At 34.1% G+C, this 27,822-nt stretch overlaps 2 protein-coding genes across 4 annotated transcripts; one reads left to right on the forward strand and one right to left on the reverse strand.

Annotated features, from left to right (window-relative positions):
• Positions 1 to 318: 318 nt before the first annotated feature.
• On the reverse strand, positions 319 to 14,889 carry LOC130644802 (uncharacterized). 3 transcript variants are annotated; one of them, XM_057450539.1, is made up of 4 exons: positions 14,374 to 14,638; positions 5,079 to 5,233; positions 2,331 to 2,596; positions 319 to 1,074 (listed from the first exon to the last, which is right to left on the reverse strand). In XM_057450539.1, exons 2-4 carry the CDS (start codon positions 5,220 to 5,222, stop codon positions 369 to 371), a joined length of 1,116 nt encoding a protein of 371 aa, XP_057306522.1. In that variant the 5' UTR covers positions 5,223 to 5,233; positions 14,374 to 14,638; the 3' UTR covers positions 319 to 368. The 3 variants fall into 3 exon arrangements, with proteins under 3 accessions (XP_057306522.1, XP_057306520.1, XP_057306521.1); XM_057450537.1 differs by lacking the exons at positions 319 to 1,074; positions 2,331 to 2,596; positions 5,079 to 5,233 and adding an exon at positions 5,717 to 7,688 and having other exon boundaries at positions 14,374 to 14,889; XM_057450538.1 differs by lacking the exons at positions 319 to 1,074; positions 2,331 to 2,596; positions 5,079 to 5,233; positions 14,374 to 14,638 and adding exons at positions 5,717 to 7,688; positions 10,192 to 10,864.
• Positions 14,890 to 14,935: 46 nt separating this feature from the next.
• On the forward strand, positions 14,936 to 23,453 carry LOC130644801 (protein O-GlcNAcase-like). The gene is made up of 9 exons (XM_057450536.1): positions 14,936 to 15,149; positions 15,237 to 15,288; positions 17,226 to 17,323; positions 17,400 to 17,530; positions 17,634 to 17,802; positions 20,190 to 20,288; positions 20,903 to 21,490; positions 21,810 to 22,426; positions 22,597 to 23,453. The coding sequence occupies exons 1-9, from the start codon at positions 14,951 to 14,953 to the stop codon at positions 23,110 to 23,112; spliced, it is 2,469 nt and encodes an 822-aa protein (XP_057306519.1). The 5' UTR covers positions 14,936 to 14,950; the 3' UTR covers positions 23,113 to 23,453.
• The last annotated feature ends 4,369 nt before the right edge of the window (positions 23,454 to 27,822 follow it).

The raw sequence follows: 27,822 nt of genomic DNA on the forward strand, positions 1-27,822 counted from the left end.
CTTAAAGTGTTTTTAAGTTTCTCATTATTTTGCGGCTTTTGAATTTTAAGCTGTAACCTTCTCTTAGAACACGGGTATGCTTAGAAAAGACGTTCTTTTTAGGACCTGGTATATAAGGCGTACTTGTGCTTAATGCAACTCTACCATGGGCGCTTGTTGGGGAGTGGAAGATTACTTGGAAAAGACGATTATTGAGATGAGGAACTATCTATTAAAACGTAAACAGCGGAAGAGACTAAGCATTGACAATGTATCAAATGTTTAGAACAAGACAATATAGCGAAATTAGGTTTACGAAAACAGTGATAAAAAACTATATCGAAATATAAACACAGATATGTCAGTTGCGTAAAGGATACATATATACATCAAATTTCTTTAATAAGTTTTCCATCACGTGCCTTAAGTCTGTCAATATTGCATTCGACAACCGATTTTGTTTGCTCATGAAGTTCTCTATCCTGCAACAGCCTCGATTTGGTGTTAGATATACTTTCGCAGAGTGACGTAATTAAATGTTTACATTCTCGACCATAGACAAGAAAAAAATATACTTTTTTAGACATTACAAACAAGAACTTCGATTGGTCTATATTGTTCACATCGGAATCTGATTGACCGGTGTTTAACTTTACTATATGCCTTCGGTATCTTTTTAAAAATGAATACAAATCTGAAAGTGCTCGTTCTACAAAGTTATCAAACGATCGAAGGATAAGGATTAAATCTTCAAAGCACATGGAGACCGGGTCAATAGTCGCTCCATCAGTTGCTTTCACATTTTCAATGAAACGAAATAAACAGGTTTCCACATCGCTGTAAACCTTGTTTTCACATAACACTTTTGATAATTGACACAACACTTCTACAACTTCATCAGGAGAATCATAGAAATCTCCGTTAAAAAGTCGCATTAAGTATGTATATGCCAACAAAACCTCCAGAACACAATACTTAAGGTTGTCGTCTGGCTTTTTATTTTGGAGAATGTCTTTTACTTGAGGTAGTTCTTTGAGTAATTTTGGCAGGCCTGATTTCTTTTCAATGTTTTTGTTAACTTCTTGTACTTTGGGACTATATAAAAGGTAAAATAACATTTAACACTATCGTGAGTAACAACGATGACATTAGCACACTATTTTACTGGAACTTTAACACTGGCAATTATAAGCGTTATGTACCAGCCGATATACGTCTTTTTGTTATAAGGAACACGATTTAAACAAACACCAGACTCAGATTGCCTAAATTTTGAGAAACGTTTAAGAAACAGAGTCAAAAAAGTAAAGATATTCCAGCATTAAACTTTTAACAACAAGTAAACACCACAAAATATTTCCCTTAATGAACTTAGAAAAGTTTTTTAAGGACACATTTCAGGGCTAAAAAATAAAAATACAACTCAAATTTCATGTTTTTATAAAAAAGACGTGTAACAAACTTCGCCCTTCGCTACTAACTGCTAAAATTTTGTTCCACAAACAGACAGACATACGGCTGCCCTGTTAATATATACAAGTGTTAACCCGTGAAAAAATCCGTCGTTCTCCATCCTTAAAATTTCACAGGAATTAGTCTGTCAAAACAAAGTGTATAAAATATATCGCATTTGCTTTTTTTTTGTCTCCTTAGCAAGGCTTCCAATAGACGGACTACGGGGATTACGAACATATATTTGCAAGTATCTGAAAGTTAAAATATTTTTTAAAAATACGAACGACAAAAAGCATTTTGATGTACGTATGACATAATGGATCAAGCTTACCTTATTCCATGAAATTAACGAGTCATGAAATTAACGAGGTTTTTCAAAATTCGCGTTAAAATAATGACCGCTAATTAAATGCAGAGTTAATTTAAAGACTATTTCTTTGGTAAATTTTTTATAACATGTTAAAGCCTAAAAAACAAAAAATACAACTTTTTTTTACAATTTTTTTACTATTTCATCCTCATCGGACGAGAGCTCAACGGTGCTCTGTGTTTTCCGCGATCTTTCTTGAAATAAGCTTTTGTATAATCATCATACTCTAATCCTAGTGGAAGATTAACTGAAAGCACAAACAACGAAAACTTTTATTTCGATTTCCAAACCGCCTTTTAACAGTGAAGACGGCTTTACTACCCTGGATTCGACTGTTGCCGTAATTTTGGCTTCGTGTGATATCGCATATTCTAAAATTCGCGTTAATTAAATGCATTTTTCAAAATAATTTCATTGAACCGCGTTAATTTCATGACCGTTAATTTAATTCGCATTAATTTCTTGACTCGTTAATTTGTTTTTGTACTCACTCAGTAGACAAAGAATAGAAAAGAAATTAATGCACCTCTTTCCTGTCCACCATGGTTTCCAAATCTTTATGAAATCCAGATTTCCACTTTGAACCCGCCTTTGAAAGTTTTCTTTCTCCTTGTTTGTCAATCTCTCCCATATTGCGTCTACATCATCTAATGAGATATTTGACAATCTTTCACATATGCCAGCTGTTTCAACTGTTTTTTCATCATTGGTTTGATTTAACCTCGACAACATTTCCATTAGTTTTCGCTTTTCTGCATCACCACCTTTCATCTGTTTCAATTCTGTCATCACCTACAACGACACATCAGAGACGTAGACTTTAAATATATGGAGTTATATGTGGGACAATATTCGTGTATGGTTTTCGTCGCGTCGTAATGCTTTTCGTCGTGTCGTATCTTTCTTCGTGGCGTGGTTTTCTTAGACTTGTAATAGTTTTCGTTGTGTCGTATCTTTCTTCGTCGTGTGGTTTTCTTCGCAGCGTAATGGTTTTTGTCGTGTCGTATTACTCATGTTGGTGTGATCTCATGTTTCGTCGTGTCGTATGTCACTTCGTGGGGTATTTCACTTTGAGGCGAAATAGTTATGCTTTTTTTACACGGAATTACTAATTTCGTGAAGCTTTTACACAATATATTTCACTTTCTTTCTATTGGCTTTGGTCTTTTTACTGGGTAAAGCTAGCTATTATTTTTGTCATTTTCTTTTAATAAACGAAACATTCTTCGCTATAGATTTAGCTAGCTAGCTATACATTTTAAGCATGCTACACTGTATAATCTATTATCTATTTTGTAGTTTAAATGGATTCTGATGAAAATATCAAAAATCAAATAAACTAACTACATAAACATAAATTATTACATAAAACTCTTACACAACACATAATATTTCTTTATAATTACAAATGTAAAACTAACTTAAAAAAATTTTTAGCACTAGACTAAAGGTTTTGTTTATTTTACTGCACTTTATTCATGTGACTTGGATTTCTTGTAAGCGCTACACGAATTTAGTAATTTCGTGTTAAAAAAGAATGAAAATTTTCGCTACGAAGTAAAATACGCCACGAAGTGAAATACACCGCGACGAACATAAACATTTAAATAAACAAAAGCACTCCCTCGTTAAAGGAATAAGCAACACTTTCTATATGTATAGCGGAGAGGTTGCCAAGGCAAAGGCATTAAGCACGGCACTTTCTATACTGTATATATAAGGACGCGACCATGCGAAAAGTTACATTTTTCGGTTTGTGGCAAACCATCTTCGTAACGACTATTTATATCTTGCCAGTCTTGTTGAGTGATCGATCCATTACGTATTCTAAGAAGTCGCTGCAAAAGAGCTAACTGATCTGGGCCTTGACGCATTGTTTCTGTAAGAACAATAACATCTTGAAACGAGCGATAGATTGCATAGCCAGCAAAGTTGATTGTCGAATCATCGTGTTTTGGTGGCTGATGTAGATCCAAAGCACGAATTGGTCCAAGCTGACCAAGGTCACCAAAGAAATTGACAGCTGGTACACCACCATAATAATTATCAAAGTCTCCCGTAGCCACAACCTCTCCGCAACACTTTCTATATGTATAGCGGAGAGGTTGCCAAGGCAAAGGCATTAAGCACGGCACTTTCTATACTGTATATATAAGGATGCCGATTCCCTGCCTGCCTTAGGCCGTGCCCTTTCCTTGCCGTGCTTAATGCCTTTGCCTTGGCAACCTCTCCGCAACACTTTCTATATGTATTAACGTACAAGAGACGTTCTTGAGTAATTGGCTCGACAAGTGCCCAATTCCTTTCTTTTTCGCATCTTTTTCTGCACTTTATTCATGTGACTTGGATTTCTTGTAAGCGCTACACGAATTTAGTAATTTCGTGTTAAAAAAGAATGAAAATTTTCGCTACGAAGTAAAATACGCCACGAAGTGAAATACACCGCGACGAACACAAATACGACTCGACGAAACGTTAAACCACCCCACAAAGAAAGATGCGACGGGACAACAACCACACCACGAAGAAAGATACGACACGACGAAAAGCATTTACGACGCGACGAAAACCATACACGAATATTGTCCAATATAAAACTCCATATAAATATACGTAGTGTAAATAAATTATCCTAGTAAAATATAAATGCACCATTCCTTCTTCAGAACACCAAAAACATAAAACTTAGTTGATCTTTTTTGACTGGCAAAAGTACAAAGGTAATAATGAATTATACTTTGAGACACTGTATTGCACATTTTAGGCTCCTAAGTTAATTGAGCCTAAAATGTGGCACTGTTTGAACTGTCAAATGTTTAAGATCGACAAATCTGTCGTCTTCTGATCGTAACGGTTAATAACTCTAATTCTAATTTAGCAGTTTATGAATCAGAAATTGTTAACCTAAGCAATCTTTGCGATCAATCTAATGACGTAAAAAAAAATTCAACTGAAAACATCTGAAGCAGATTTGATTTGTTCAATAATTTTTTACAGCACTATTACGTAGTTAAATTTTTAGATATGTACAAGCAAATATATTTCTCTACCCAGCAGATTTACGTTTGCGAACTGCGCCACAACTAGGCAATTCACAAAAGCTTATTACTAAAATTTCACTTTTTGTGCGTTAGTTAAAGCAATTATTACAAATATTTCTTTAATACAACATACTTTTTGGCCTAGTGTATGTTCAACATAATATACATGTTTTTTATTATTTACGGCATCACGAAAGAAATTTAGCATTACCTATCGTCTTCACAAAACTCACCTGCTGTTTATAAAAATGCTCTGAACAATCTTGATGGGATTTACTTTGATAACATACCACTGAACAGTAACGTACCAAACATTGAGGACAACTGTATTTTGATGTTCCTTGGCAAAAGAAACACTTTACATCTGTTTCTGCCATATTTTTAATAACTAAATTATATGAAATATAATAGCAGAAGAAATTACATTTTTAAGAGAGAAAAAAAAGCATTTAATGCAATTAATTTGAAGAAAAGCAAATACGCCAGGTAATCAGAGTTCAGGAACCCAAAAAGAATTTAAAAAATAGAGCAATGTTCTACCAGAATATTTAGAATTTTCAAAAAAATATTAAAATTTACGAAAATTTTCTTTACTTTCATTATATTCCTTTTACAAAACAGCTTATATCACCTTTTGTACGAACTCAAGAACTTAATACAGTAGCTCATTGGATTAGAAAATTGTTTTTTATTGCTAAAAAAACATCATAAATTTCTTCAACATAGAAAAAAAATGTAAGGAAAATTAGTGAATTAATTTTTAAGAAGATTTAAAACAATACATTAAGGAAAAAGGAAAAGCAGACAAAGCCCTGATAGCGTATTTGTTTTATTTAAACTATAGAAGGTCCTCGTGATTTTTTTTTTATTCACACATAACACCAGTAACAACAACAGAAATTTAAATTTAATACTTAGAAATATACAATAAATATTCAGTAAAAATAATAAAAAAAGTAATTTGATAAGATACTAGATATGATTCGATGTTTAAAATAAAACCAGGACTCAAAACATGAGGTTGATTTTTTAATAAATCTAGACTCCCTATAGCTAAACTATTCACCACAAATTTTTCTCTTTTTCACTATTCTTCTAGATCTTTTTGTTAAAAATGTCTGTATAAAGAATCATATAAATTGCAATAATTTTCACAATGAGAAAGAAGGGACAAAATAAATTATTCTACCAACATAAACTGCAACTAATTGAATACTTACAATTTTCAAGGCTTAGTCTAATTGCAAATTAAAAACATAAATATACAAATATGCAATGAGATATATAAAAGATAATATAGGCCACACAGTTTTCAACCATAGAAACAAAATGATTCTTCTTTTTCGTCCTTCACTTCATATGCTAACGTTTAAAGAAGGGTAATATGAATGCAAGGTTTAGATAAAAAGGCGTTTTGATGTCCTGCCATAAACGTCTTTTTTAATTTTAGAAACATCCAGGGTTATGTTTCATATAAAAAACAGAGCTTGTGCTTGCAAGTTTGTTTTATAACAGTTAAATATCTGTGTTCTAGCTGTACTGTATAAGAATAAAAACAATGATATATAATTTATAAATAGTAAAAATTTGAATGAATTTTATTATTGTTAACCTTACTCACGTTTGCACAATTCATTATCAATAGCATCACGAATACATAACAATACTCTTAAACGTTTTTTTGCATCCATTTTGTTAATATCAACAAACAATGGTGTTAGTTGACCATCACCAAGCAAAACAACAGAATGATTCTTATCAATTGCTTGTCTTACTGTTTCCAGTGTCTCGTCTTTTTCGCTTTTTTGAACATTTTCATTTTCTTTATTTTCAGGACACTTTAAAAAAGTCTTCTCACCAGAAGATTTTGCAACATCCTCAACTGTAAACACTTCCCTGTTAACTGTTTCCTTGTTTTGAACTACATTCTTTTTCGAAGGTGTTGAATTGTTTATTATTGTGGTAGTGTAATTCACTTTGTTAGATTTCAGAGTAACACCAGCTTCTCCAGCACCTTGAAATACGTCATTGTGTTGTTGCAAGAAGAGCTTATCAATGGGTGGACCAAAATTAAAGCAACTTTGCAAAGTACCCTGATTTATTGGTATAAAAAATTTGGCGAGCAAACTTTTTAAACAAGCAACTAAGAAACCGTCTAATCCTTCCAGAATCAAAATATTCCAGACCTCTTTCTCTGTCATCATTACATTCATTGTGTTGTCTTTTAAAAATCGAACGTACGTTCCTCTATCTTGCACCACAAGTTCTAATGAGTGGCTATTTCGAAGGATAAAGGACAAATTCATTTTGTGTTTGTTTGTGCTATATTTAGTTATGAATGTATCATAAGAGACTTCAGTAATATTTTGAGAATGGAAAGAATTTCGCAACATTTTAAGTTTGTTAATATCTTTCTCAAATAGCTGAATTAGTTGAAAAACCTCATTTGAGGATTCTGTACACCTTGCCTCGATACTTCTTGACCTTAACTGAACTTTAAGATCGCTTCCCAGAACTACCAATGAAAATTTGTCCTGATGATCAGCTAAGAAACGTTGTGTAATCATATCTTTCTTACCCCAGCCAGAATAAGACACATTCAAGAAGGAAACACTTAATGGAATTTTAACACGATCTAAAAGTTCAATCAAGTCATTAGCTAGTGATTGTGGTTGGCTAATCATGTTTTCTGTTAAAGACAACCTTGTTAAACTAAGATTTTGCACTGTCTCTTTTAAAACATTCTTTTGCATCCGTTGTTCAAGTGATCTTCTATAGCTAATAGCATCCTCACCAGTATTAAATGCGTTTCTTAGAGATTCCGCCATTCTTACATGCAATACCTATGACAAAAATAAAGCAAAAATTTGTATTGTGTGTGAAAAATACTTGAAGTTTGGGACAGCATTTAATTGATTGACCCTTCAAAGATCATTTTAGTAACACATATGTCAAAAATATTGGAAAGGACAGCTCACGCCTTAAGTCTTGAATTGTATGTCTTGAAAAGCGCTGTTGGAGTGCAAAAATATATTACGAGGTACCACAAAATGTATACTACACTATATCTAGACTGGGTTAGTTCTTAATTTTCTTCCCATCAACTCTGTTTGTATTACCTCCAGTACTCGGTCTACCTCTGGGCTTTGCCCCAGGAACTAAGGAAACTTTCTTCCCAATTCTCCTCCTCATTTCTTTCTAAGTGCCCCATTCGGAAAGAAAGAAGGAGGATGATTGACCAACTAATTCCAACTTCTTATATGGATAAAATCTTCGATGCTATAAATACCTATACCTGCTACAAATAGTGGCGCCGTAGATTATGTGGCGCCGTAGATTAGTGGTTATAGCTCTCGTACTCTGTCCGGGAGACCGGGGTTCGATTCCTCTTGACGTCGATTCAACATGGACGAGTGAATGTTACCATAGCCCCGGGTTAACCCAAGCCATGTGAGGGAAATTGGGAAGATGGCACACTGTGTGGGCCGTTGGATGTTTCCAGGAGTTGTCTAGTAGAGCGCGGGCTCTAATTGGGTCTGCGTAGCTCAAAATGAGCATTAAATACTCTAGGACTCTCCATCTACGCCATGGCCCCTCCTGGAAATAATAGACAGGGTATATCCCTCGATATTTGTGAGGCTAGCCATGTAAAATATGCACATCTATCTCTACCTAGCTTGCTTCTTGGCTCATCTGAACCCTTGCTATTTCTCAAACTGGTGTTACACATCCATGTAATTCTCAAATCATTCCTTCAAAATGGTCAAGATCTTCCTGCTTTATTGCTAATGTCTCACTTCTATACAATATAGACCTTTTTACACAAGACTCTGCTAGTTAACAAAGGAAGTAATTCTCTAAACTTTTTCCGAGAAAAACCTATGCTGAAAATAACACTTCTTTCCTCACCCCCTTCAATATCTGTAACAAGCCAATGTTGTACATCCATGAAGCTGGAAATACTTCGTTGTCTATAATCTCGCCTTTGCAACACTTGCATACAAACTGCTTGTCAGCTCTTAACCTTACTCCAATACCACTGCACTTTAATGCACCAAATGCTTACTAGTCTGACAAAAAAATGAGTTACTGAATGCAAACTCCACAAGCCCACTTTTCAAATATTATGTCACACTTGACTTTAATGGCTACTAATCATGACTTATACATTGCTGCATTTTTTCTCAACACTTTCTCTCCTATTTCTCACTTCTAATACATACAGGTACTGAAAATAAGAAAATATTATATTGTTAAGAAAAATAAGAAATATAATATTGAAGAAGAACTACTTTGTTCATCACTAACATACTGCCAAGCAGTGAGCGGGATTCAATCTGCTGTCCCCAGAACTGGGAGCCACAGACGAAGCCATTACACTACGTGATAAATATTATGATACTATGATCAATATTCACTCATGAGAAATATATTATGGTTAAAGGGAAACTAAGGTCAAAAAACATTTTCGTTGAAAAGTATATCTGAAGGTAGCATGACATCTATGGAAATTGTGAGGGAAAAATTGGGTCATAAAATTGTTAATTTATGCTGGTTTTAGTCCATCAAAGCTGCTAAATTTTTTTGGATAAACCGGATTTATGGTTATCGTGAAACTACAAATCTATGACGTATGAGACGCGAGTCTGAATTTCTATTTTTGCCGAAGTACAGTAGTGATGTCTACTAGTGAAGAGAGCAGTTGCTGCGATAGTGAAAATGAAATATATATTTCTGACACAGATAGAAGTATTTTTAAGGGATGTTATGATAAGGAACTAGAATACACTGAAAGTCAGCTACTTGAAGAAAAAATTCAAGATATTCCATGTATTACGTTGCAAGTTTCCGACATCGTGGATACTACCAGAAAAACTTAAAAGAAATAAAATCTTTTCAAAACAAGTAAGGTTGAACTGCCAAATAATCCTTTTCAAAACAAATATAAAATATTACTTTACATGCGAGCAATTGTAAACATGTGTCTGTCTTCTTCGTAACACTTTATTTACAGCATGTGAGTCAAACTTTGTTGTGTTGCAAATGTCTGACATGGTTTATATTCACATAATGCTCAAGTATAAAGTAAAAATACTAAAGGATGATCTTCCATTCATTAATTCCACTTTGTTGAGGTTTCAATCGTTGAAATATATATATATATATCTTTCATTTTCACTTCTCAGACGAATTAGAATAATTTTTCTGTTTTGAATACATATTTAAATTTCAAGTATAATATAGAGAAACCAGTAATCTCATGACAATTTCTCGCTCCTGGAAATAGTTCAGAAAAAGGAAAAGTTTCGAATGTGAGAAAAGTGAATCGTAATCTTAATAACTCACATGTTTGCGTTCTTCCAGCGTTTTCTTTTTAAAGAATGATTGCGATTTAATATGGAAGTTCCATCCATGTTGATTGTATCATAGGTTTTATATGTTTAACTCTCCCAGTGGTTTCTGAACAACCACAAGTCAAGCAGGTAGGCATTTTAAGTTACATTATTATAAAAATAGATTTATTACTAAAATGAAAATAATTTTCTTTGTGCTCTATGTTTTCAGAACGTATAAAAAGAAGTAGTTTCACTTAACGTGTAACGTATGTCACGACTCTCCATTGCAGAGTTTTATTAGTTTCTCTAATGGATGTGTGCATGACAATGCTCTTTGGCTCTAAATTCTTACAATAAAGTTTTTTTTGGAAAAAAAATGTTGAGTCCTATTTTTGTCATGGGGAATAGAACGTTTTTAAGATGAAAATTTTTTTACCTTAGTTTAACACATAACCAAACTAATAAACAGCATGTTATTTTTTTCCTTGTTCTCAAACGCAAACTAGAAAATATGCTTTTAATGCCAGATCTCCTTTTGATGATTTTTAGAATTTCAGAACGCGATTGCTAAACGCACAGGATAAATAAAGGTTGAATAACGAAACACTGTTGTATTGTCAACTAAACTATATAGCCCAAAAATTTTTTTTTACTTTGATTTAGATTTCCTAATAAGACTGCACCAAAAAATGTTGAAAAAACACTAACATTTTTTCTAAAAATAATTTTTCTTTCTTTTCATTATTTAAAATGGGAGGTGAATAACTTGCTGTACATATTTTTTTTTCAGATCAGGGCAAGCAAATTTGTTCCCAGGGCCAAGACAGTATAGCGCAACTCGACATTGTTTGTAGACCATTTTTCGCCGCCCTGTAAACTGTTAGTAGCCACAGATGTGCCCTAAAGGAATTAATTTTTAGCGAAATTAATTTTCGCGAGTTTTTGTCAATTTTGCATCAATTAGTTCTTCTTAAAAAATATATCTCACTAAATTTTTTTCCAGTCTTTTTCCTACTTACCGACTTGGGTTTTTATTACCAAATGTGAGATGGCCGGAGGACGCGAACACAACATATTTTTGATGACACTCAATATCAGTCAGGGTAAACAGTTAATTAGGCGACGGTAGGCTAATTAGGGCATACCACCTATTTAGGCAACTCATTGTAGACTAGTTAGGCCATATGTAACCTAGTTAAGACATTACAATATTTAATTCACACATTCCTAAAAAAAATCGCAAAAAATCTTTGTTCAGAATGTCCGATATGTTCGCGCAACTAAGAATTATGTTAAAATGAAATATATAACCTAATTAGGTTAAGTGTCGCCTATTTAGGTGACATTTTTGTCCGCCACATTTATTTTTTCCCTGTGGCGTGAATGGCTGAAATCCATTATTTAAAACAACAAATAGTGCCACACGAGGTTCGGGCCATAAGTTACCAATGTGCGATGCAAATAAGATGATAATTGGTCAAAATTATCTGCAAAGTGGACAGATTTGATTCACATAAAAATTGTAGTGCCAAACGCAATGATTTCGACGTATTTACAACAGAAAGTTTTCCTTTGCCTAGTTAGACTACAAGTAGCCTAATTAGGTAGCCTAATTAAACTACATCATGTTGCCTAACTAAACGACTTGCCTAATTAGGTCCAGGGGCGGATACAGGTTTAAAAAGTCCTTAGTCAAAATTTTTCGTGAAGTCAAAAAATTTTTGTCGCAAATGCCCGAATTATCATTTTTTAATGTATACTTACCAGACACCTATTTCATAAGAATAAATTGAAAGAAAAAACAACATAAATCTAGCTACTTTTTCAAAGCAGCTGGTATTCCAAAATAATGTTTTTTGAGAACTTGAAGGGTTACATTAATAACCCATAAAAATCTTCTTTCTTCTTTCTTGCACATCACGTAATGTAGAAAACCATGGACAAATTGAATCTAACATGAAATGGGTCAAATTGAGCAAATTGTCAAAACCGGCCAATGGAATAATGAATGAATCTATCAAATCTGACATCTAAACATCAGTATACCGGGTTGACATGATAACAAAGAATTATATAAAAACAAATTTAAAAAATGAATGTGCAAGAACTATTTCAGTAAAATATATAAAAAAACAAAGGATATGGCATATAAAAAACAAGGCTCAAAAAGTAAATTTATAAACTGAAAGGACTCTTGCTAAAAAGCAGCATTAACATATAAATCAGGGGTTGTGCTCAAAGCATTTTAATAAATGTATGTTATAAAATAGGAGTTAGGACTTCAGAAAATCCAAAGTTGAGAAACTTTTAGGGTGAACCTAAGATGTTAAGTGTATAATTACCAACTTAAAAGTAAGACTTAGCAAAAGATGAGTAAGTAAAAGTAAGTATGGGTAAGTAAGGATAAAGTAAATTGTTTAAATATGTATTAAGTTTTAAGTGAATTTAAATTAACTGTAATCTTCTAGGATCTCGGGCAAAAATATTAAGTACATCATCTACCTTTGGAATAACTTCTTGATGAATGTACATTAAGGAAAGACCATTAAGACGATTTTCTGTCATGGTACTACGGCAATAATCTTTTAATCGTCTTAATGATGAAAAACTTCTTTCACATTCACATGAAGTAATAGGGATAGTAGCAAGAATGCGAATAGCAACATTTATATTAGTAAATTGAGACAGGTTTATTGACTTTAAAGTTTGAGCAATGGTTTCAGGTCTTGTACCCTGATAATCCAAAGCAAACTTTTCCCACAGCTCTAACTCAGACTCTAGAGCAAGAGGATTTGACATTTTAGATTTGTAAAAATCTACAAACCTTTTGAATTTGCTCTTCCAATCTTTGTTGGAGTAAACCATTGAAACTACTTTGGCTGGTACAATGCACAATCCATTATACACTACAAAGTTTTCAAAATCAAACAAGTGTTTCCGAGTTGCTTTGAACAAACTTTGTAGAAGAGGCCAAAGGAGCTAACCTATATTTTAATACACTTCCATTCTCCAGCAGCTGCGGAAAATTTATTGTAGGTAATTTTGACAAATCACCAATGCGGGAGTTAAAAATTTCTCTCATTACATCGACATTTCTACTTAAAAAAGCACTAGTCACCTTGTCAGACATGGTTTTTAAAGCCATGTTTAACAAAAAAGAACCTTTTTCACAGGGGTAATCGTATCCAGCGGACTGCTAAGTCACTAGACTGGTAATTCGAGTTATATCGTTAACAGCGGCTACCTTTTTTTTCACTCAAAAATCGTGCCGCACAGACTATATATGTCACTAGTCTATGTTACAGGTTTGCTCAACTCTGTAGATTTGTATGACTTTTACCGCCGTAAGAAACACTACCGCTTAACGGACCACAGACTATATTCGTCAAAACAATCACGCACCATGCAAATTAAAACAGATACAACGCACAGACATGGCTCTGCGGCAAAAGAACTTTACACACTACTATGCCCCTCTCGATTGACATCGTCCGTTATACAGGTAGACAATTTACCTTCCTCACTTGACGTCTTTGACGTGGTATGCATCCGCCCCTGAGGTCATTCCGCCTAATTAGGTGTTTTGTGGTAGAGCGTTCGCTTTCAGTGCGGGAGGTCTTGGGTTCAAACCCTGGCCGAGTCATGCCAGAGACTATAAAAGTGTGTACCTATCCTTTCTGCTTAGCGTTCAGCATGAGAATAGGATTGATATCTTAGGCGGTTGTCTAGTTGAGCGATTGCTGTGCTTTCACGACTTTCGTAGCTCAAATGGGAGCTTTAAATGCGCTAGGACCCCCTTCGCAGGACCCTCGTTGATAGCAGTACCAATAGGAACTGAAGAGGCTATCCTGGGTAAATAATAGTAATAATAATAATAATAAAATACCCTGCCTGAATATATTTCATCCCACAATAGGTCTTTTTTCAAAAAATAAGGGCTGTCCCTTTAGCAAATCAGCAGAACTACACTGCCCCAGGCGTTTGTCAAATATTTTGCGAACTAACAGGAGTAGTACATCAAATTAGTGATGTTTGCCTTGTTGTTAGCAGTTTCCCCAACTTCAAGTAAGTAGCTAGCTATCTAGCTGAATAAGATTTATTGATATTTACTACTTAGCTATAAGTTTTTGCCAACTTAAAGGTATGACACGGAGCATTAACAGCTTTTATAAACAAACTAATAAGTAGCTACCTGCTCACCACACAAGCCAAACGTCCGAAGATTTCACACGATCCCTTGCATACTTTCGATATCAAACATTTGGTTAATCGTAACGTGGTCAGAAAGCGGCTTCGGATAATTTGGTACATAGTACTTTATTGAGAATTTTATATATCTAATTTGCTGACCAACATATGGTAAAAAAATCATAGTTTCTGATAACAAAATTATAAAATTACTGATTCAGTATAAAGAAATACAGTACTGACGTTTAAGATTAGCTACGGAATAAAACAAAGCAGTAAAAAGGTTTCTCTAACATCTCTTTTCTTTACAAAACAAAGAGCAGCGTAATACCCGAAAAAAATAATACAGGTTTGACCGGTTTAAAACCTGTTTATATTTTGTGATTTAAGTGGGGGGAGATAAAAAAGCAATAAAAAATTCAAAAAATCATAGTATGCACTTGATAAAAAAGCAAATACTGTAATTTAATCAAAACTTATTTAGATATTTAAATGTTCTGCTTGAGTTTAATAACCATTTTTTATAATAATTTTTTTTTCGGAAAAGGTTTCAAAATTATATCACCCGTCTTCATGTTGATATGATTCGAGGAGTAAATTTTTTTTTATTATACCGAGCAGTTGCTGTTTTTTCACGAAAACATAGGGTGTTATTTCGAGAAGCCAAAGTGCCTTCCAAAGTAAAAAAGACTTTTTTGCGCTTATTTGCGCCAAACTATTTTGCAAAAACTAAAATGGTTGTTGCTGAAGAAAAGCGTTTTCTTTCAGGAGTCGTGGAAGGTGTGTAGAAGTTTTATAGCTAGCAATGTTTTAAAGTTTCAGATGAAACAAAAAACGGAAATGAAAGACTTGTGTTTTTAATTTTAGGGTTTTATGGAAGACCTTGGACATGTACTCAAAGAAGGGAGTTATTTTCTCGGTTAGTGTATTTTGTATTCTTTATTGCATACAAAAGTAGCTTGGGATAAAAGATGGCTTCTTGCTTATGGTTTAGTTATAAAAGTTTACAAAACTTGGCAGATTTTTGGGGCACACTTTCTTGTAGGTTGTCCATACTCATAATGCTTCGCTTTTTGTGCAGACATCGGAGGCGGTTAAGGAATAGCTTTTAACCGGAAATTTTTTTGGCCTATTTAAGGTAGTTAAGCTTGTCTGTTAGACGCTAGGAAGTTTAAGCTTGTCTGTTATGGCATGCCTAAAATCTGGTTATATTTTAACACAAGGGTGCGGACTTGCCGAAAACGCTGTATATATGAGGGTGGCTGCAGGTTTTTTTTTTTAGGGTTTTCATCAGTAGCCACCCGGAAAAGCCTGAAAAGCGCCCAAAATGCAATGCGGGCAATCTCATTGTTCTCAAATTTTGTCGAGAAGTAGGAAAGGTGCTATTTTGTAGTCATGCTTCTATTTAGTTTATTATTTCTGGGATTTTATTACAGCTATTTATCGAATAAATGATAGAAAAAACAGTCTTTCGCTACCACTACTCAACATTAAAAAAATAAGTTATACACTAGTCGATAGCCCAAGGAAAATCTCCGGTTTCGCCCGTCCTTTTTATACCGCATTGCGTGCTTCTCGCTATTGCGCAGCTAAGCTACCATTTTGCGTGACAAACGGACGGACAGACGTATACGGGCATTATAATATTAAAAGAATAAGTTATGCATGAAAAAAATCTTTAAAAAAGTTTTTTTTAAACGCAGGAAGTCACCCAACAGCCCCCATGAATTTTGTGGCATTTCCGGCAAGTCAGCACCCTCATATTTCAACAGCTATTTTTCATGTGTAACTTACCAAGTTGTTACAAGTAATATCTGGTGTCATTTGAACCCTCAAAACAGGGCTGGCTAGTCAGTTAGGGATTAAAAACTTAGAAATTTGTAAAAAATTTGGCCATCAATGCAAGCCAATAAACAGCAATTTTAAATGATAACTTGTTTCAATGGAGCATTTGTGCACTATTTTACATTATTTCTAAGGACTTTCGGTATGCAAGCTAGTATTTTATGCAAAGCAATAATTGTTGATAATGGCTGTTTGTTTTTTAATGTTTTAATGGTCTGTTTTAACGTTCATTAAGAGAGATCTGGTGTGATAAAACTTTTTTCACAACGCAAAGTATATATTTTGTTCCTGATTAAAACTCATGAATGCTGTATTTTCAGTTTGTCTAGTGAATAAGCTCAAAACTAGTCTTTAGGGGACAAAATGCTAAGAAACTTTTGTGATAAGGAATAAAATGCAAGATGTTAACATGATTCTCCAAAAATAGATTATTTTCCTTAAAAAATTTTTATTGTGCCACAATTTAACAGAAAATTTGACATATCCACTTACTTAGGTAAAAATGCAGGACCATATAAGATGGTTGTTATCAAATCCATTCAGATTTTTTTGGAAGCATAAGTTATTCTTGAAAATGGGTGTTGACGCCCGAAACGTGTTAAAACAAATGTTGTTTTTTGGAAGCACTTAACAAAAAAAATCTACAAAAACATTTTATTTGTGGTGTTGGTCTGCCCAATCGGGAAGCGCACTTGCCATAAAAGGGCAATGTGCATACTTGAGTATTTCATGAAAAATATTAATTTCGCGTTCTTTCTCCAGCCCACCAATCCAAGCCAGAAATGTTATTGTATGGCAACAGCAAAACACAAAAGCATTCATAATAGCTATAACTTTTTATGCTTTTACTGGTTTCTTATTTATATTTTATGTGATAATTTAGTCTTGTGTGAATCTGTAAAAATAAACACACAGAATGATTCATGTAGGCAGGGGAAGATGCTTAGAAACTTCTCCTATCTGAACCTGGATATGCTTATACATGTTATGCTTATATAAAAATATTTTTAGGATGAGGAAGTCTTCCATGAACACTTATATTTATGCACCTAAAGATGATACAAAGCATAGAGCTTTATGGAGACAGCTTTACACAAAAGAGGAGGAGAGTGAGTATATTTTTTGAATATACACATATAACGCTATATAAACTTAATATTTATATATACACATTGAAAATTGTAGATAAACTCAAAGTCCTCATTGATGCTGCTGATAGTGAAGATGTCACATTTGTATATGCAATTTCTCCTGGGTTAGACATTTCTTTTGCAAGTGCAGCTGATACATCTGCATTAAAACGAAAAATGAAACAGGTTTGTTGTTTACTTTATGTTTTGATAAAATTTTATGCTTAGAAATTTAATAAAAAACCTTTTTGTTCCTAATTTGTTCAGAATTTGGTAATGATTTTTATAGGTCAGTAAGCTTGGCTGTCGAGCCTTTGCTTTACTCTTTGATGATATTAACCCAACATTAAAGCCTTCAGATGCAGCAGTTTACAAATCGTCAGCTCAAGCTCAAGCAACTTTAACAAATGAATTATTTACTTATTTGAAGAAACCAAGATTCCTCTTTTGTCCTACTGGTAAGCTTAGTTTCAATATCATATTTTGTAATATTCTTTTAAGTTTAAAAACTGTTGTTGTTTTTTTTTTTTTTTTTTTTTTTTTTTTTAATTTTAATTTTCAGCCAAGATGTTGGGTAAGTTTTTTTATTAATCTAGTCTGTATGAAGTAAGCTAGTTAAGACTATTAATTTATTGAAGTTGTAGTATTGTTCCATCTCAGTTTGTTGAGCTTTCGTATTGTTTTCAGCTTTCTGTAAAGGAAGTGACCCTTTAATCTGGATTTCTGCCTTAATTTGCTTAAGTTGGATGTTAGGAAATGCTGACATGAGTTACTTTTTTCATATGAAATTACATAATGCTTGAGCTGTAAATGTATGCTTTAAATGGAGAAGAAAATAAAGATGAAGATACTATGAAGATAACCAAGATTGTTTTCATGCAGCACTGTATTCGTGTTGATTGTCTTGGATGACTTGTTGTCATCGTAGGGCTACTTGTGTTCATACTGTGTGATCTATTATAGCATCTCAACAACTGCACGAAGCATGCAGTGCATCAAGAACATGGATATCAAAAGATTGAAATTAAAAGGTTCTTTGTTTTTCCAAAACAACCCCCTAAAAAAACCCCGAAAGTAGATAGGTTTTATATATAACGTAATTCTTTATGTAAATTAGAATATTTATATTTAATTTATTTAACTTCATTGACTTGGTTAACATTTATTGTTGTCCAACTTCTTTGGAGTTTTTAGTTGGTGTATTGTGTGTGCTTGTTTTTGTCTCTGTCTGTGTGTTTTCTATGTCAATAGCAGCAGCTTTTAAAATCCTCTATTCTTGTTTATCAATAAGAACACAAGTATTACAAAGTTGGGATCATTTCTATTAGCAACTAAAACCTTATTTAAATCTGATAACATATGAACTCCACAATATGCTGGTCTGAAGTTCCAGAAATGGAGTGTCATATGTTGCACTTCAATGCTTGCAATTATATTTTATTAAAAAATTGAATGGACTCTGGTTTATATGGAATGCTTTCTCTTTGGCTAAATAGTTGCAAGCATTGTAGACAATTATTTTGCATCCAAACACTCACACAATATGTTTGATTACTGCAAATGACCATACAAGTACATCCTTTTTAATTTTGGCATTAATTGTGTTGAAATGGGCAAGATATTAATATTCAAATCTGAAACTTTAAAACTACAAGAGGGATGAAATTAGATAAAACAAAAAACTCCATTTCCATGTAGCTTGGTAGTGTGGGTGTTGGACTGGTCATTAATGGTATTTATAAAATAATTTCTAAGAACATATGAATGTGAGTGATTGGCTATTCTTGAACATGTAATCAGTACTATGTTAAAATGTGAAGTAAATTTTAAAAAAGTAACACATTCATATGTAGCTATTCACATCTCATTGGTTTTATAGTAACTTTTTAAAACATAGTACCAACGAATTAGTTCTTTTTGCATTCTCAATGCAACAATAGCTAATTTATATGTTTGAGATTAGATTATACAAACTTTTAGCAAGAAGGTTTTTGCCAGTTGACCAAAAGCCAAAATAAAATATGCTTAGTAAATATTTATACCTAATAAAGCTCTATACGATGTTCTTTCTTTTTAACATCTTACTGGCAAATACTTGCATAAAGTTTCATTATGATTTTCTTTTGTCCTTTGAATCTTAACCAGGATCATTCTTGCAGACAAAAAAGTTCTGTAACACATGCAGTTGTTTTGGATGTATCGTCATGTGAGAATGATTCTAAAACTCCCCCATAACACTGCTACTAAGTGGCAGTGTTACAAACATTTTCAGACTAGAATAAAAGATTTGGTAAAAAATGTGGCATAAATTACTTGCCACATTTTTTATTGAAAATCTTTTACTATATGTGCCATGGGACTAATAAAAACATCAATAACAATCAATTTAACTTTTGACAGTAAAGGTTACATGGCACATTGTTTTGTCTGTAATGGCTACTGAGAAACTATGAAAACATTTGCATTATTTTTACTAAATTTAAGAAAAAGTGGCATGCATTTGTTTTTTATGTATCTCAGTGGTCTTGATTCATTTACTAAGCTGCTTTTTGTTTTATCATCATACATGCACTGTGAAACTAAGGCTGGTTAAGAGGTATCATAACTGTATTGAGTTGTGTTTAAGTTTCAAAAATATCAAAAAAATCTGCATTGTTTTATAACCCTTTTTTATTAGTCAGCCTTGCACTCACTATGCTATAAGCAAGATGATAAAACAAGAGGTTTTAGTTGCATCTAAATTCATTCTAAATTCGCACTTAATAATATAAACATTGGAGTGGAGGATTTTAACATTGTTTACCCTGTTTTGACTGCAGATCTCAATAGAAAATTTGTATTTTAGAATACTGTAAAACAAGAGCCATTCCAAATGTTCGAACATCTGAGTACCTTTCAACTCTTGGCAAAGATTTATTTCAGAAAATTGATATCTTGTGGACAGGTTTGTGTACTTTTTTTTCTTTTTTTCTTTGCATTTGTGAAAAATAGCTTAAGGGGGTGATGCGTGCCTAATGTGATACAATATAAAATGATGTTTTTGGGAACTGCTTCTGCAAGTTAAAATAGAGAAGCAACCAAATAACTCTTTTAAAATTATGAATCATTTCATTTATTGCTTCTTTTCCTTATCTTTATTGATTAAGGTTGAAAATTGTGTAACATTTTGAAAGAATCTAAATATGTCTGTTTGTCAGAAAAATGTCGTTAGTTATTGTAGAAGTTATATTTTCCTTTGTTACAATAAATAAATTTTGCGAACCGTTTCTTATTGAAATCTAGCGAAAAATAAACGAAGTGTTCGAAGCTTTGAAAAATGATAATGAAGAAAGAGTTTAATTTTTTATTTGTGATAAAATCAAGTTATGTTAGCATCCTTTTTGCCTGTTTTAACTGGAGTTTTTTAGCAATGTTTCAGACTTAGAAAGCATTTTTTCTGGAGCTTTTTCCTCTCCTTTTTTTAAACTTGTAGCAGCAGTTTTTCAACAGTTTAACCTGTCTTGTTATACATTCTTTTAAGGAAAACCAGTACTTTATTATAATATGACCTGTTACTAGGGGACAAAGTCATTCCTGAAATTATCACTAAAGAGTCGATTCAAGAACTGGGAGAAGTTTTGCAGAGAAAACCAGTTATATGGGACAATATACATGCCAATGATTATGATCAAAGAAGAGTCTTTTTGGGAGCTTATTGTGGTCGACCAATTGAACTTTATCCTTATCTAAATGGTATCCTCACTAATCCCAATTGTGAGTTTGAAGCTAACTATGTAGCTATCCACACTTTAGGGACTTGGTATCGAATTGCATCCAGTGCTTATAATCAACTAGATGAAACCTTTGATGTTCATATGGAGGATTTGTCAGATGATGGTAGTTCTCCAATTACAGATGATGATTGTGACATGCCTGTTGATCTTCTACCACCATTAACAGCAGCCGATGTTACTTCTGTTGTTTCAGAATATAACCCAAAGAGTGCACTGAAACTTGCTATTAATGATTGGTTAGATGAATTTAATACAAATAAAAGGGCACCACTGAGGTCGTATTCTAAACGAAATTTAAAAACAACAGTAATTAATGGTCAAACTGTTCTGTCGGCTGTACCTTACGATCTTGACATTACCAACACGACTGAAGGTATAAAATACAGTTCTAAATGTTATATTTTTGATGGCCCATTTTTTTGCTTTTTGTTTCCAGTTTGATAACTTGATAACAGTTCAATTAAATTTGCTTCTACTGCTAGAACGAAAAGTAAGTCTAACAAAATAATTACCAGTTAAGGTACAGTATTTTATTGCTCTAAAACTTTTTCACCAATTAGGTGTTCAATTTTTGCAAAAAAAAAAACGTTCCTGCTTATCTTTTGGCATGGCCTTCTGTCTTTAGTTAGTTGTTGCAATTAAACATGGTCGTATAACTACGTTCTAATGTCCTTCTTCTTTAATACTTGTAGATACCATTGCAACAATGATGGAAGATAAAACCAAACAAATGTGTTTAACAGATGAAGACCTTATGCTGTTAACTGAACTGTTTTGTTTACCATACGGACATGGTGATAAAGGGAACAAACTTTTGCATGAGTTTAAGTGGCTTCTTTCAAACGTCAGTGACATATACGAACAACCACCTAGCAAGGAGAAAGTGTCACGTTGGTTTGACCGTTTGTTGCGTTGTGACGAACATTGTTCTGATGTTTATAAGCTGTTCGAACACTTCTGTAAAATACCAAATGAAGCCATTCTGTATGACTTGTATCCATATATTTGGGACTTAAAAGAGGTTGTGCTAACATTGGACACCTTCGTTCATTGGTTAAGTGATTCAATGACTACAAAATTGCCCATCGACACCGTCAGTGTAAATCAAATGCCATTAAATATGTCCTTACCACCAATGACAGTTATGAACGACTTTATTGAACCATGGCATATTAATTATTTCGGTGGATTAACTGTGGCTTTACATAGACTTCTTCCATTTAGTGGTGGTTTTATGTTTCTTGATCATGCTCCAGACATTCCTTCCAATAATCTTGTCAAAATTCGGACCTTTTCGCAGTCTGACAAAGTAAGACTTGACCTTTTGACTATTAACATTTTCACTTTTTTGCTTTAACATTAGCCGATAAAAATTGGGTATTTTGATGTAATAAGCTGATATATATCCTTTATTTCCTTTCTTTGGTATATTTAACTAAAAGATTATAGCTTAAATAACCAAATTTGTTTTCGTTATAGGATGCGTTATATAAATTCTGTGCTACGGAAAACAAAGCAGAAGATTTTATGATAGATGACGATAAAATCGATATGTGCGGAGATCAGGATATAGGTCGTTACGCCACACTGTGCCCGAGAACCTTGTTTTTAATTGAGGATAACAAAGGTATTTGTGGTTACGTAGCAACTGTGCCCAATAACAAACATTTCGTAGAAGAAGTCTATACAAAATGGCTTCCTACAATGAAAGAGAAATATGCTGACAAAGACGTATTGTCTAGTGTGGCATTCGCTGATGTTGAAAGTTGGAGCTTACCTACTTCATCACATTTAGTGTTCAAATTAAATCCAAGGGTGCATGACGAGTGTGTCATGAGAAGGATTTTAAGTTCTGCGCTTTCAGTACTTAAAGCGTCCGGATCCACTACTATATATCACCATCTTGAAAACGAATTTGAGTTTGATTTTTACACAAAGCTTGGATTCTTTCCTGTCAGTGACGTACAGGAAAAGCTTTTATGGAGGGCGTTATAGTGGGAGTTAGAGTTTCTCCAGAAAGTGATTTGGGCATCCATTGTGCTTAGTCCCCAACGCGGAGCGTTACGTTTGTAAAGAATATTCTTGTATTTTTCGTTTGTTGTGTTCTACAACTTTCCCGCTAATAATTTTGTTTCAGTTAAATTTTCAAATCTGTGTACAGTGAAAAGTCTTTGGAATACCTATGTAAGAATACACAGAAAACACTTGTCTTGATTTATATTTTTTTACATATGTTAGTCTCTAAGGCAATATATGTTGTGTACATAATACATACATTTGTAGTATAAGAAATTTGTTTTATAAAATTAAGTTTAAATATATGTGTACAGATACAATTTTAATTTGTTATTAAGCATGCCTTTTTACACGGAAAATCGTGTAATCGATCGATTGACAAGTGACGAGTTCACTTGTCAATCGCCGTCCCAGGGTCAGGGAAGATACAAGATGCCCTAGGGAAGAGGTTGAGCCGATAGATCTGGAACAGTGTTTCCTTCGACACTGAACAAGAAACTATAATGCATTTTGGGTTTCTTATTCGAAGGTCTGTCGCATTACGAGCACCAACAAGACTAGCGCAATGTTTTGAACTATAAAACGTCATATTACTGTGGAAAGTTTATCATTTCTTGAACATGATAGTTTAGTAGGCGACGTTTCGGGAGATCCTCCCATCATCGGGCAAAGTAAAATGATGTTGAGCATGTATTTATGTAATTGCAGAGGATCGAAATTCATAAAAATTAACCAATCAGAAACGAGCTGATAATTACAGTTCATTTTTCGAACCTAGGGCCGGTAACCAAATCCCAGGAAGTCGATACGATATGCTGTTTATGTGTTAGTTATGTTCTACACTGTTGATCGTTTCTTTAATCTTCGTGGCCGTTGTTCTAAATTCTCTGTCAATGATTTTCTTCTCATCCCAATTAAACTGATAACTTCTGCTCCAGCTGTGGTCCGCAATTTCGTTTTTATTCACATCTCCGTTTCTCACTGCGCGCATATGTTCTTGTACTCGTTGCTTAAACTTTCTTTTTGTTTCGCCTATATACACTGCATCACAATCTTTACACGGGATTTCGTAAACAACATTGCTTTGTTCTTCCAGGTTTATTTTGTCTTTTGGTGTAGACAAAGTGCTTCTTAGGGTGTCTTAAGAGTTAAGAATGCATTTGATCTTGTGTTGCCTTAAAACTCGAAGGATCTTGCTGGTACCTGGTACGAAGGGTAGGAATGCTGATGCGATAAATTCTTCTGATGTTTCCTTCTTGTCTCCGTTGCATCTTCTCTTCATTTTATTATCTACTTGCGTGATGACTTTATGACTGTATCCATTTGCGATTAATGCATTTCTTACACGTCGAATTTCTTCTTTCATATCCTGTTTGTCACTGACTACGCTGTTGGCACGATTCAGTAATGAAGATATGACACTTTCTTTGCAAGATTTCTGATGGTTTGATTCGAAGTTAAGGTATTGGTCAGTGTGTGTTGGTTTACGATAAACTGAAACTGAGATGGAACCATTCTTGTGTTTGACCAAAGTGTCCAGGAAAGCGATACTTCCATCGTGTTCAAGCTCAACAGTGAATTTGATTTGTCGGTGTAAGCCGTTGATGTGTTCATGGAACTCTTCTAGATGAGATCTTTTGATTATGGCGAATACGTCGTCAACAAATCTTTTCCAAACCTTTGGACGTCTGTCTGATGTGACTAATGCTGTTGTCTCGTGTGCTTGCATGTATATTTTTGCGACTACTGATAATGCAGGACCTCCCGTGTCAACACCGTCTGTCTGAGTGTAGAAGTTCTTGTTTTGGTTAGAACAAGTTCGACCAAACGCAGAAAATCCGGTACTGGAATCTTCGTCTTTTCACCAAATGCAGCATCGTTTTCAATAGGGTCTTTAATGATGTTTAAAGTGCCTTTTATGGGAACATTTGTGTAGAGTGATGTGACATCAAATGATATCATGCATTCGTCCTCTGCTATCTTTATTTGTCTGATGTATTCTGAAAATTCTTTTGAGTTTTTGCTGTGGTCGCTTGCTGTAAATTTGTTGAGGATAAAAGCAACAAATTTGATAAGTTGTATAACGGTGTTCCAGTGCAGGAGACTATTGGTCGAATTGGATTTCCCTGTTTATAAATTTTTGGTAGTGCGTAAAATCGCAGTGGTGGTCCGTCACAAGGTTTCAGTCAGTAATACTGCCTATCATCGATGTATTCTTTTCTCTTTAACTTCATTAAGATATACCTCACTTCTCGTTGGATGACTTCTGTAGGATCTTTCTTGAGAAATTTGTAAGGCCTGTTTGTTGTTGATGTGTTCGTTGCACTTGTCGATGTAGTCAGGTGTATTCATGAAAACCGTTGTTCTCCCCTTGTCTGCCGGTAGGATTATGATATCTTTGTCCTTCTTTAGGTTCTTCAATGACAGTCTTTCAGATTTCTTGCAAATTGTTCTTTGGTGTTTTGCTTTTCTGTAGCGTCAGGCTTACTTTAGCTCTTACTGTGTCTGTCTCTTCTTCTGGTAGATATCTAATTGCCTCTTCCACTTTCGCAACTATTTCTTTCTTTGGAATTGAAGCTGGTGTCATACACAAATTCATTCATTTTGATAGAAGGTTTGTTTCTTCTGTCGTGAGTTGTCTGTTGGAGAGATTGACAATCCATTTGCTCTTTTCTATACCCGTTCATGTATCATCATTGAATCTGTCATTGATTTTTTTGAACTTTTTAAGGTGTCTGTCTTTAACCGATCTCATTTCTTTTTCATACATGCTACCGTGAATATTCTTAACCTGTTTATATTGGTCGATGGAAAGTCATGATTTGATTGTGTTGTCAAGATCAAGTATTTGGCGATGTAGGGTGTTATGTGTTACGTGATTTAGGTGGATTCTTTCTTGCGACAACTGGCGACTTGCGCGCTGTAAGATTTTCTTACTTCTTTCAGTCTTTCCTCTGCAGGTAAGTCGAAGATCTTTCGGTGTAATTTCGTTGTGAAGACAACGTAGAGAAAACGTCATATTCCAGTTAAAACCTAGTCTTTTTTATTTTAACGCGCTTTTTTTTAAAAAACGAAGTTTTTACGGAACAGGGAATATAGGTATTTAGAAATATATTCTTGTGTTTATGTGTTATTTTTCTGATTTTTAAGTTCAAATACAAATACGTAGTTGAAAAAAAAAATTCTCATTTTCGAGGTTACTTCCCCTTCAATAGTTCCAGATGATTGATTTTTTTCTTTTTTTTTAAATGCGGAAAACAAACGCATTTGACCATCATCTCCAAAAATGATGGCCACAATGAAAAAAATATAATTGGACAATTGCCCTGCTGCATACAATTCTTCTCTGGGAGCAACCTACCGTGGCGGGTAGTTCTCCAAGGCCTTTTTCCGAACTACAGTGTCTATAAGTGAAAGTGTGCATAAAACGCAAACTTGCAAAATAGGCGCACCTTTTTTCTCCAAAACTCACGCGTCTCAGCGTTTACTTTCTCGGTAGACGCTGGGAACAAACACATATTTCTTAAAAGGTTCTGAAACGGCACACTGGATATATAAACACTAAAAAAATGTTTAAATTTCACGGAAAATTCCTTCGGCACGCACCCAACGTTGTTAATTCATTGGTAAGGTCCAAGATACGTTTCAAATTGTTTAACAGTACAAGTTCTAGTCATAACAGCTTGACTTAACCCATCTTACATCTTATAATGATGAAAAACAAATCGTTTTATTACATTATCACGTCAACACATATTTCAACCTAATGATCCAAACTCATGCACAGGACATCTTGTTTACGTGCTCCAAGGATCATTATCGTAACGCCGGTCTGATGCCAGAAAAGGAATACAATGCCCTGGGGAAGAAGGTTGCCTCGTGATCATTAATTTCGCCATTTCAGTCCTCCTGCGTCTTTTGGTTCTACTTTTTACGCAATTATGGTGCCAAATTTTTTTAACTCGTTATACCTGAATTAGCTTTTTTTTTTTAATTGTTAGTTGTCTGAATAAAATTTAAAGTACGCTGTTCTCTGCTGCGTAGCCAGCTTGAAGTGGTGACAAACTCAAAGAAAGCCCGTCTCCATGCGGCGTAATAAAGATCTCTGGGGACGATATTTAACAAAAGCTGTTTCGCAGGAACGTTCATTACGGTAGCAACAAAGCGGATAACGTATTAGTTTCGCCGTGGGTACGACGACTCCTCCGAGAGATCGACAATTTTGTCATAGTTAGCCAAAATTTACGGAGATGTATTCAAATTAGGCAGAAACGTGTCGCATAACAAAAGAGATAATAACGCGTGTTTTTATTTACGAAATTAAAAACTGACTTTACAACATTGCGTTTTATGGTAGTAAGTGCGACCAATATTGTATTTCGATAAGCAAGAAATCGTGGTAGCGAACGAGGCAGTTCTCTTGTGTTTTTAAGATTGACGCAGTGTATATTCGTACGCACTTTTGCCCATTTTTGCGTACGTATATGTTCATCCGCTATTCGTACGTAAAGTGATTTAGGGTTAGGGTTAGGGTTAGGGTTAGGATTCTATTAATACGCACTTTATGTCATATTAAAGGGAAAACATTAGTTACAAGAGTCCATTGGTAGGTCGTATTTTTTTTTATCATGTCGTACTTGCACTGGAGAAATGCTGAACATAGAGCATACTGAAAAAATACCGAACAAA

This window comes from Hydractinia symbiolongicarpus, chromosome 5 (genome assembly GCF_029227915.1).
Source record: "Hydractinia symbiolongicarpus strain clone_291-10 chromosome 5, HSymV2.1, whole genome shotgun sequence".
In the NCBI taxonomy this organism is placed as follows: domain Eukaryota; kingdom Metazoa; phylum Cnidaria; class Hydrozoa; order Anthoathecata; family Hydractiniidae; genus Hydractinia; species Hydractinia symbiolongicarpus.